General features: G+C 37.3%; 1 protein-coding gene across 1 annotated transcript in view; it reads left to right on the top strand.

Annotated features, from left to right (window-relative positions):
• UTRN (utrophin) overlaps positions 1-7,263 on the top strand; it is a 377,019-nt gene extending 369,756 nt beyond the window's left edge. Inside the window, 1 exon segment of the mRNA XM_009325465.1 lies at positions 7,123-7,263. Within this exon segment, the coding sequence (XP_009323740.1) occupies positions 7,123-7,263 (141 nt within the window).
• The last annotated feature ends 4,535 nt before the right edge of the window (positions 7,264-11,798 follow it).

The following is an 11,798-nucleotide window of genomic DNA, read 5'->3' as shown; positions in this document are numbered from 1 at the left end:
TATGTCTGTAATACACAGAAAATTCAGAAATGAAGGCATACGGTATGTCAAAATAGGTAATGCTGCTGCTCCACGTAATCAGATACCCTTCCTGTTGCGTTAGTCAAATACATGTTGGGAAATTGGAGGGGAAAGAAACAGATTATTTCTAGTATGGGGTATGGTACTGTCCCTAGAACAGGGTGGTATATTTCTTCTGATGACTTCTGGGTTTTGTCTGAAGCAGCAGATTTGATGTCTGAGAGAAATTTTCAGTTCTCGTTAAACATGGTCTCATTATGTTACTGTGAGCCATTTCATTTACAAGTAAAGACCGTTGTACAGGGAAATATATTCTGGAAATGGCTGGAATCCCCACTGTCCCTGGAACTAGGGACAGCTTGTATTATAATGAAGATTTCTGTTCCTGCTGCAAAAAGAATATAGTTTTAAAGCAATATTAAGTGCAAAATAAGGTAACCCAAGGCAAAAGTCCCTTCTTTCCATAAAATACGGGAGAAATGAGGTGAATCCACTGTGGGGGAATAAGGGGAATAAGATGACATTCTTGATTAAAGTGAGTGAAGGAAGGCAAACGTATAGGAGGTAAAGGAAGGAAATCGGATCAGTTTAAAGTAGAGCAGAATAAAAGAGCTGGCATATGATTTAGGTTATGCGTAAAATTAGAGGTCCAGTACTGCCCCTCATTAATTTGGAAGCTGAATATGGGCTTGCAATTTTTCTTGCATCTTCCTGTAAGTACACTCTGCTAGCTCCATTTCTGTAAGAAGAAATGACCTATTTATATGAACAGACTTATTATATGCCTGTTTGAATTCCATAGTCAGTACCTCCATACAATCCATTTTAGCTAATCTCGTCTGAATTAGGTCAGGAATAAACAATTGATTTCACAAAAAGAATCCAGTATTTATTACTACTATTTGTAATAATGCAGTGTGTTTGGTGTGCTAATTCGTTGCTCATTTTATGCGATATAATAGTCAAAAATTGCAAAATTCTTTGCAGTAAGTAGTAGAATAGCTTATATGTTTAAATGTAATAATGCCCGAAAAATAGCATGGAGCTGGGTCTATGAAATTTAAAAAAATAAATAAAAAGAAGATACAAAAGGCCAATGGATTATTCCTTAGAATCCATTATATTATGATACAGATAGCTTGAATAGGAAGAGTGCATCTACTCTACCTTTTCAACCAAATTCAAAGGCTGTTGGTGTTGAAATGTTACTTTTGTGGCGGTTGCAAAGCAGTGTTCAAATACATGTACTCATCAAACTGCATGAATAAAGTCTAGCTTCCCTTTCTTACTGTTAGTGTATATTAATACATTAATACCAAGAATACTAGTAATAATTGGGAAAAAAAATGCTTCCCTGGTTAATAAAGCTGGCATTTACAACTGGAGCTTAGTTGCAGATGGAGGGAAGACCTTTTAATTGTCTTCAGGTAAGCAGTTCAGTCTAGGGTATGAAGGGATTTCTCAGAAGCTCACTTCTGCTTAAATTTAAAATAATTTGGAGAATGGCTTAAGGAATCTGGTTTTTAAATTAAATTTGCAAGGGGACGATTCTCCATTTTAATGAGTTTTGCGATATCTGCATCACGTGAGAATTGCTTCATAATTTTAGAATAGGGCTATTTAGACCAGATAGTTATGTGTAGTTATTGCATCCTAATCTGTAATGCCATTTAGCGTTCATCCTAGCTTGCAATTCAGTTTTCTTGATGCTGGAAATGCAAAAATTCATTCTAATGGCTTTGGTTATGTCTTTTTTCTTTCATTCAGGATTTAGAGATGGGTGGGGTAAAGACATGAAAACATTACTGTCTCTAAGTAGTAGAAATGCAAAGTTATTGTAGTTATTTTTTCACCTTTAAATACTCTTTCTCTGAAAAGATGGAGAAATAGTTTTTTTAATGTAGAATTTTACACAGAGATGTGTAAAAATTTTGTAAAATTTTCCTAGCATCTAATTCAAGAATATTCTTCCATAAGTACCTACATGATTATTTTTTGCTTTTTTGGAATGGAAATTCTCTCAGTAGTGGTACTTGTGTTATATTAATGTGGCTTTCTGTACCAATGGGTTTTTTGAATTGCAGATGGAAATAGTTACTGCATCAGTTTTCTTTCTCCAAACTGTTTCCACTTCGCAACTCCTATATTCCACAAGAAAACCTTAAAAGCAGCTTTTCTGAGGTGATGTACAAACATCAAATCAGCAGTTCAGCAAATTTTCTCATTGCAAGTAGTCTTACTTCCTGACCTCAATGAAAGTATAATCGATTTTTGTAGTTCTGTGCCACTACACTCACCTGGCAGAGCTCCTTATTTTGGGAACTGGTTTTTTTGTAGCCTTTCTATACAAAACGATGGCAGCAAAGGTTAGCCCCTTCATCTTCCATATGACCAGAATTTTATTTCCCTGAAAGAGTTCAGAACATGATAGCCAAGACGTCAGAAATTATTGGTTGAAAGATAGTTCACCCTGGACTGAGATTTTTTTCCAGGCACAAAAAAGCTTATCTGCAGTAGTGCCTGTTAAGACTTCTCTAGGTAAGTCGTCTGAAAATGTAATTGCTACTGACATCCAGAGAAGACAGATACATTCCTGAACATTAAGCAGCCTCAGTGTTTTATAAGCAACAAACTGACATAAGTAAGTCAGTGGTTTCATCTTGACATGCTTATCAATGCACCAAGCATGACGCTTCACTGTTATCAAAATGGGATTGTTCTGTGGGGAAGATGAAAGAAAGCAGCGGGAATGGTTGAATCTGTCTATTTCGCATGCAGAACATTGCTTCCAGCTGTGGAATTCAGAGATTACTCTTTGCCTTGAGAAGAATAGCTGTCTGGTCAGGGTAGTCTTTGGTAGCAGCTGAGCAATGTGCTTTCCTCTAGGTATCACTCTTACAGTTGCTCAGATAGCTGGCTTATGTGATCTTCTACCCTTTTGCAACTTAATTTGTTAAATTCTGTTAAATTCTGAGGTAAGTTAGTTACTCTTGAAATTACAGCGTGATTTCATTGGAGTAAACTAAAATACACAATTTATAATCAATCTCGCCTCTTGGTGAGAAACTGCTATGAAATGTCCCTCTTTGAAAGTGGTCACAGAAGGGTAATCTTCACAATGTTACACAGTGCAAACATCACTGATGTGGCAGTGACAGCCATAAATACAGTTGTTATACATTTAATAACCTAATTTTTGTGGTTTCTCATGTCTCTAGCAAGGGACGTGAGATGCTTTTTAAAAGTGTGGGTGCTTTGTTGAATGGACATGAACATATGCACTTAAACAAGTGTTTAAGTTATTGGTGAATTGCATTCTCAAGTGTTGATTTTTATAAAAATAATTAGAGGAATGAAGTATCTGTCTCTTTATCCCACATCCTACACTGGGGAGCTTCCCAGCCTCCCAGTGTTACCTAGCTGACAGCTGCTTTATGATGCAGCTGCTGTCATCCCCACACGTATCGTAGCTGTTACCATAAGTAGGTCTAAGAATTTTGTTTTCCATCAAGAACAGTCAGGCTCATGGTACAGTTATCTACAGATGAATAAAATGTCAAGAAATAAAAATATGGAGATGTAAAAATTTTTTTTAAAACCACAAAACTTAAAATTTACTAAAGCATTTGAAGAGTATCAAATGGTATCAAATTCAGGTATCTCTACTAGGGTTTCTATTAAAGAATAAACTGAAGTCCTTTTAAATGACATAGATGTTCTTTTATAGTGTAATTTTTGCATCATTGAGCATGTCTTATTATACAAAATACATTTTCTTGGAACTCACTTGATTGTTGTGCGTATTGAATGGCTGTGTACATTTCTCTCCAGCTTCCTCATAACCCATGAAAGTCTGGCTGGGATTAATGACGGTGTTCATTAGTGAGGTTCACATCTCTTCTGGGAATCAGTTTTTACATGTATATTAGAACAGCTCTTTGGTTTTGTGTTAGACATAATGTAAGAAATGTAATTAAGAGAATGATGACTTAGGTGCAGACTAGTCCTTTTACATAGGTAGGTGCAGTGAAAGGAATGGGAAATTGTTTGGGCTTTCATTATCACTTTATTTTTTCTTTGAAAAAAGAGAATAGTGACAAATATAAATAAATATATGTATATATGAGAAGTATTATATTACTTATTCACATATTTTTATATATTTATTTATTATAATTTTTATATTATATATTAGTTAATTTAGACCTCTCCAACTGGTTTATTACATTCTTGGTAGAACTTTTTCCCAACAAAGACTTGTTCTATTCCTAATATATTAAAAATATATACCAACTGTTTTTTTAATCTACATATGAAAACCATGTCTCAGCTTATTCTGTTTTTTCTGCTGCTTTCCATGTAAATCCCAGTTTCTTAAATTTGTGTTGGTTTACAAGGAATTTTATCTGGTTTTAGCTTGTGACTTGTGACTCCATTTGTTTCTGGCTGGTATACTGAAGAGTGCTAATGCCAGTTTGTCAGTTGTTACAGATTTTCTCCTTGAGACTCTCCACTGCAGATTTTTTTTTAGTTATTTACGTGTGCCAGCCATGGATCTTAGGCATTCCTCCCTGAACTTCGTCTTATTCTAAGAACTGACATTTTAAATTGAGATTGAAAGTGCGGTCTTTTTGGCTGAAATTTTCAGTGAAGGAAAGGGTTTTTTTCTTTGCTTTTGAAGTAGTTCTGTAACTGTGGTGGTATTTGTGCTATTGACTTGTGTGGAAATAGTCAACATATCATGATGTAGGGAAGTGTATGAGCTACCTGTTGGTTTTAATTTAGTAGATAGATTCTACACAACAGTGCCTGGCTATTCTTTTTTGAAAATAAAATGTTATAGTACATCTCTTTTGGGTTGGATTGGATTGTGTAGTGTGGTTACATGCAAAAAACATAGAAGAAATACTTCTAAGAGTTGCATCTTAGTTGCATGTAAATTAAAATAGTTCTTCCAAATCTGCTCAATTTCACTGGTTAGTATTTATTGTCCTCAGTCACACAGAGTCATATTAGTCTTCCCAAGGAACTGGGTCAGGCTGTCATACCAAATAAAGAATATACCAGAGGAAAAGTTTGGTAGCTCAGTAGACGTTTATTTCTGCAGTGTGTAGGTACTGAAACTTTCATTCCTTGGCCTTGGGACAGAGTTCCATCTGCTGGAGTTACCGTTGCGTGAGAACAAGCAGCCCTTTGGGCTGCCTCACATTCCTTGTTTGGATGATGCAGTGATTGGAGCAGATGCTTTCTGAGAACGATTTTGTGAGCTCTCCCTGAATTTACCTGTATTAAAATTCAAGGGGTTCAAACACCTGTTAATGACAGATTTGCTCAGTTTGTTGTTACTTGTTAAAGCCAGATGTGAGAAACTCTTACCAACATCAGTTTGATTATCTACAATTTTTATTGCTCATCTGATGTGCATTACAGAGTTTGTAACTGTATATATTATACATACATTAAAATACATAGGTGAATAGGGAAGTATTTTTATGTTTTGACAATTGAGAATAAAATCAGAAAATAGTTTGCCTGAACTGCTTCTAGGCATCTTTGTAGTACGTCGTGGAAAAAATTTACAAAACCGAAAAGTCTTTCACTGTTTTCCCTATGAATACCCGTCCGCTTTGGCATCCTTCTACGTTAACAGGCTTCTCCCAAAGCAGAGGGTACAGAAATACAATCTGTAGTTTGTCACCGGGTTTGGGCTGGAAATCTGTAGAAGCCGTTGCAAATCTTCAGCTAATGCAGGAGGTGAACGGCCGCTTTTTCTTTACTGCAGTTGCAAGAGGAAATGCTTAATAGTAACTGCTACATGTGATGGGGATCATTCTGTTTAAGTACTCAGTACAGCCTGTAAGCACATATACTTTAAAGGCATACCGTATACTATTGTTTCTTCCTGCAGATATCTTTGTTGCCATTTTCACCTTGTATTTTACGCCTGCATGTTTTGCTTGTATCCCTACTTTGGTAGCAGAAGTTAACTGAATAGTATTGCCAAAGCAGTGCTGCCATTATCGCTGTGATTATTTCCAGTTAAATTGATTTTTAAAAGCAGTTGCATCAATTTTAATTCTGTTCTGAAGAACACAATTTCATGTTGGGGTGAGAGATGGGGCTAAGCACTTGTCAGTTTTGGAAGGGGCCGCATCAGTGGGGACCAGTAAAAAAGCTGCTGGGGGGGTGGGAGTTGCTGATTGCAACTTGTAAATTTAGACTTGCAGAATCTTGTGGGTAATTTTTGTACTAGTCTTCTCCTGCGGTAGTAAGGAGGCGACTGAATCAGTCTCTGAGTCTGTTACTTCAGGCACTGATTGTTCTTATCAGGCCTGCCCCTGACTGTGCCTTTCAACAGTGCCTGTACAATGGCTGTCACTTCATCTGTGGGGTTTTTTTTGACTGGAATGATGCAGATAGTGGCAGGAACCTGTAGGAAGAGAGCTGGTAACTTGAGAAAATGCTCATGAAAAACTTGGCCATTGCAGTAGAGAATGGTTTAGCATGTACTGCTCCCATCTTGTGATAGTTTTCCAGTTTAAGTATAGAATGGGTGGCACTTTGTGAATATAGAGGGCTGTGTTAGCTTTTTTTTTTAAACAAAGCCATTACTGTTAGCTGTATTTTTTCAGCAGAGCCATTACGAGGTTTTTCTGTTTGTGGGGTGAGTCACAAGCTTCATGTGTACGAGTGTACTGTCCAGATTGCTTTCAATGGCTAAGAGTATCCCCTTATATCTGGCAAACCGATTTGCCTTTTTTTTTCCCCTGAAAAATTAAATTTTTGTGTTTTGTAAGACTGGTTATAAATGTTTAGCTTAAGACTTGAACCTGTGTCAGTTTTTCTCTAATTTATGAAGTAATTGGTAAATCCAGTGCATTTATTGCTGGGAATTTGAAGCCTCGCTGTTTTTTCCAATAGAAGAGAATTTGTAGATGCATTACCGTTGTTATTGTACCATATCTCAGGACACTAAAAAGGCAATTTTAACATCGTTAACATTTTGAAGTTCTTCGTTGTATCCTTTTTCAGGACGGTAGCAGCACTATTATCTCAATGCTATTTAGCAATGTTCAATTTAATTTCTTTTAACTTTTTAAGACAACATCTGGGGAAGATGTACGGGACTTCACAAAGGTGCTGAAGAATAAGTTCCGGTCAAAGAAGTATTTTGCAAAGCATCCCCGACTTGGCTACCTACCTGTGCAAACAGTATTGGAGGGTGACAACCTGGAGACGTAAGCTTGATTATAGAGTAATTGCTCCTGGGGTCACTGGCCTATTCCATTAAAAACAGAAAAGTGAAACCCGAGAAATAATCAACAGCAGTTGTAGAGCCTTGTGCTGCGTTATTACCTATGAGTTGTTTCACATTATTTGCAGATCTTGCCTGTTTTTGAAAAAGTAACATATTTTATACTTTGTTTTTTGTAAGCATTTTATCAGAAAGCCATGGACTTCAGCAGGTAATGTTGGAGGAGGCTGAATGGCTGTTTTACGGAGAGCACTTTTATAGATTTGGGGAGACTGGGTTTTTGGAACTGCACTGCTTATTTGGTTATCTCAAAGTCCCTGGAGTTAGAAAGCTCTGAGCTAATTAGGTTCCTACAGGCTTCAGAAATATAGGTGGCCTAATAAAAGAGAGCACTCTCAGTGTCTCCACAGTATTACTTATGGTGCTGGCAGAAATACTCCGCTTTATTTACTTACTTCATAGTTGTCAGCAAAGGACACTCTTAAAAGAGCAAAATTAAGATGTGTTGACAGGGCACTAGAAGTAGTTTCACGGATTGACTCTCCTTGACTCCTGGAGTCTGCAGTGCTACTGTATCCTCTGAACACAGCACTGCTTAGGTAGCAACAGCAAATGTGAAGCATCAACATACATGCTCTGCTTGCATGCAACAGCCTGGTGCCATTGTCCACGCTCTGTTTTCATGACTGGAGGACTGTGCATTTTATTTACAGTAAACAAACAAAACCTGCTCGTGAGTGGTTTAAGAAACAGGAGAAAGTAATCTGAAAACTGGCATTATTGGTGGCCTGGCTGCTAAGGAAGCAACGCACATTCAGGTGTTAAAATGTTACTCACCGGGGCAGTCTTCAGCTGGTCTGTAATTAAAAACAAAAAAAAAAAGTTGCCAACACAGGAAAGCAAAGCTGCTTTGATGTGATGAAAGTTTGACAATGGTGCCAGAAATTGGAATGGCAAAACTGTAATCGCAGGTCAGGATAAAGCTCTCTTGGTCCAGTCATGTGGGAAATACACAGATAAATTGCCAGCATCATGCTGAGGAAATTCTTGGTATTGGTTCTCTCCCCTACAGGTGGCAAAACTCAGTAACACGTTCCTTTAAATAAAAAAATAAATAAAAAAAAAAAAATCCTAAATAGTTACTCAAGTGTCAGAATGTAATACAATATGTATTTACCTCTGATTATTTTTATGCAGTAGGAAAATAAGCATTGATAACTTTGACTTATGGTGGTTTTTTTGTTGTCAGTGGTGTTTTTTTCCCCCCAATTTTTTTTGTAAATATATTTTCTAGTTAGATTAAAAGGAAAGCTCCAGTACTTGAGCAGAATTTAAATGAACTGATTATGGTTTATGAACTGCAGTTCAATCAATAACACTGATTTGGTATTTTTTAAAAAATTGATTTTCATTTAACAAAATGAAGTACGCAAGTCAGTCTCCTGTCTCTCCATGATACACGGCAGTATCTGTTGCTGTCTCTTTTCTACATCAATTGTTGCTGATTCAAATAATCTGGGTGGGTTGCCGGTTAAAATATTTTGTGTTTCTCCAGCTTTCTCTTGCTTAAATGGCATTAAAGTTTTTGTTTCATAGTTTCTTTCTTTCTTTCTCTCTTTTTTCTTTTTTATTTTGTCTTCCTCACAGTCCTATCACTCTCATCAGTATGTGGCCAGAGCAATATGAGTGAGTATGCAGAACCCCTTTGTCTGGAAAGCTTAGTATACCGGTTGCTTTCTTTTAGCTCAGTTGCTGCTAATCTGATGTGCATGAGCTACAGGGCATGGCTGACCCAAAGCAATAACCCCCTTGGCAACATTGTGAATTTATTTATTTGTCATCAGTCTAATTTACTTTAAAATTAATGTTGTCGATATCATGAATTGCTTTAGACACCACTCTTTTTTTTTTTTTTTAACTAGTCCTTCCCAGTCTCCACAGCTGTTTCATGATGACACACACTCCAGGATAGAGCAGTATGCTACAAGGTAAGAGATGCACAGTTTCTCACCAGCACACTGCATTTTGTGATTGATTCCTGCAGATTTTAATATACTCTACTGGCTGGACATTATTTATTAAAAAGATATAATTCTCTGTACTCAGAAGTAAGTCAAATGTTTTTAAATCATCAGCTTCTAAATACAGTCATATTAAATGTAAAGTAGATGCATTAAATCTGCCGTCTGTCATACAGAATGGAAACTCTTGCAGAATTACTGTGTGCTATTTCTAAAACATGCTGTTTCCTTTTGTTTCTTCATTTTTAACCTTTGGAAATGAACTGAACTTGTTGGATATATAATTTTTCCCTGTAGGATTTTAAACTCAGGTTTTCATTTTCTTCTATGATAGGTTGACACTATCCATTACCACTGACTTTTAGCAGAGCCTATAATAATTACAAATGGTTTATGTTCTGGCTTTTATGGGGTCAGCCTAGTCCTTTCATGATAAAATGTCTGTTCTGCCAAGTCCATCTCAGTGCTTCTGTGTTTTGTTGAACTCTATTCTGTACATTCAGAGCTGGTGACGGTTAAGCACTAACCAGAGGTACCCTCTCAAAAACAAGTAACAACACCCAACTTTTAGGCAGCAAAGAAATTGATCCATGTTACCATGGGAACTGACTTGGTTTTGCTTTCGGTGTTTTTATTGTTTTAGCTGATCTCCACAACTAGTAAACAATGTTAACTTTTTCAGCTTTTTGAATAAAAATTCAGAGCTTATGTTTAAGATAACCGAATTCTTACTTATGGGCACCATAAGAAAGCTTCAAAACAGTTTGTTAAATACCTAGAATACCCAACAGATGATCTTTGCAGCAGGGGAAAAATGGGGCAGAAAGTAACACTGAAGGGCTACCTACTGTCAGCCTCCACGTCCCCACCCTCCCCAACAATGAATATTTTCATCCTTCATAAGTAGCATAGTACATTGTCAAAGGCAAAGCTGTAGTGCTTTTCAATTATTTGGAACATGCAATTCATTTAAATCGCCCAACATTTCTTTGAATCTATAATTTAGGCCATGCTGTAATCAATTAAAACCCACGGACAGGACTACAAACTAGGCAAGGGCAAAGAAATTAGACTTCTCTAGAAAGATGTGAGAATTTTCTGACTCCCTATGTCCTTTTTTCAGCCTGTGGTGCCAGAATCTGGCTTTCTGTGCTCAGATGAAGCACAAACTCTGGACCCGCATTAAGGATCAAGGGAGATCCCAGGTGCAATACCTGTTTTCCCTCTGCTCCCCCTCAGCTCTTACCAGTCCTGCTCTGGACTAGACTTGCTGAAGGTGGACGAAGGTGGACCGTGTATCTCAGGATACAAAGCTAAATCTGTACCTGCTCTGGGCAGAAGTTGGTTAACAGAATCACAAACTTAAAAAATACTTATTACTATATAAGTTAACTAAGTTAAACATCTAATTATTCAAGATGTTTTTTCCCTCTAGTAATAAAATCTAAAAAAATGAAGACATAACTCCATCTATATCTTTCATATAATTTTTATTGTGTGCTTTCTAGTTGGATCTGTTATTATGCATATTTCACATATAAACTAGTAAATATTTTTTGTTGTCTTGATCTTTTCAGCTAAGCTTCTTTCAAGAAATATTACCAGGGCTTCCTTAATAAGACTGTGCCCAGCAGAAACAGTATATTAGGGCTTAAAACCTTCATTGTCACTGATTGAAAAACATTCAATGCTCAGTTTTCTTTAACAAAGTTCCCCTACCTGCAATCAAGTACCGCCTCCCTGTTCTGTGTCGCCTCTGAGTTGCTTCTAACTCCCTTTCTCAGCTTTCAATTTGTATCCTGCCTTGAAGGCTCTCTGCAGCTCCGAGTCCCTTCCCTGTCTCCCGCTGCTCCATGATCAGGGCTGTCTCCTGGCTCCATAGGCTGTTCCAAGCAAATCCTCACTGAATGATGGAGATTGAAAACATGGTGATCGTGATAGAATCTGCGTTTGTGAGACTGGATATCTATTACTCACTCGCTAAGAGATTCAGGGCAGGCTCTTCTCTCTGAAAGATATGTGTTTTGTACTACTTCCCTATGTGACAAAGGGTCTATGAAGATTAATTTCAAAAAATATGTTTCATCAAAGACGTAAAGATGCTGAGCTAAGCAGCATTACAAAGGTCACTTGTAAGCATCTAACTCACTCTTGTTACTCACCATGACTAGATCTATTGGAGATGCCGCCGGAGCAGAGATGATCTGAATGTCTCTAGGCATTTAGGAGCTTGTCCTTCCCTTCAGGGGAGGTGTTGAAGCACAACGTCCCACCCCAGCCATGGTGGGACGAGGCGATCAAGACAACTTCATCCTGGGTGTACTTTTGTTTATCCTCCTTCAACCCTGAGGAATATTAACACATGTACAGATGGGCAAGCTTGCTCCATGCTAAAAGAAGACACCAGAGTTCCCATTTCTTTAGGGCCTTGCACGCTGCTTTTAAAAAGAAGTTTGAAGATGTCTGTAATAATGCATAACACACTTGCCAAAATATATGTG

Source organism: Pygoscelis adeliae, unplaced genomic scaffold (assembly GCF_000699105.1).
Source record: "Pygoscelis adeliae isolate BGI_AS28 unplaced genomic scaffold, ASM69910v1 Scaffold300, whole genome shotgun sequence".
NCBI classification, from domain to species: Eukaryota; Metazoa; Chordata; class Aves; order Sphenisciformes; family Spheniscidae; genus Pygoscelis; species Pygoscelis adeliae.
The sequence above is the reverse complement of the archived record's forward strand: the minus strand, read 5'-3'. Positions and strand labels throughout refer to the sequence as shown.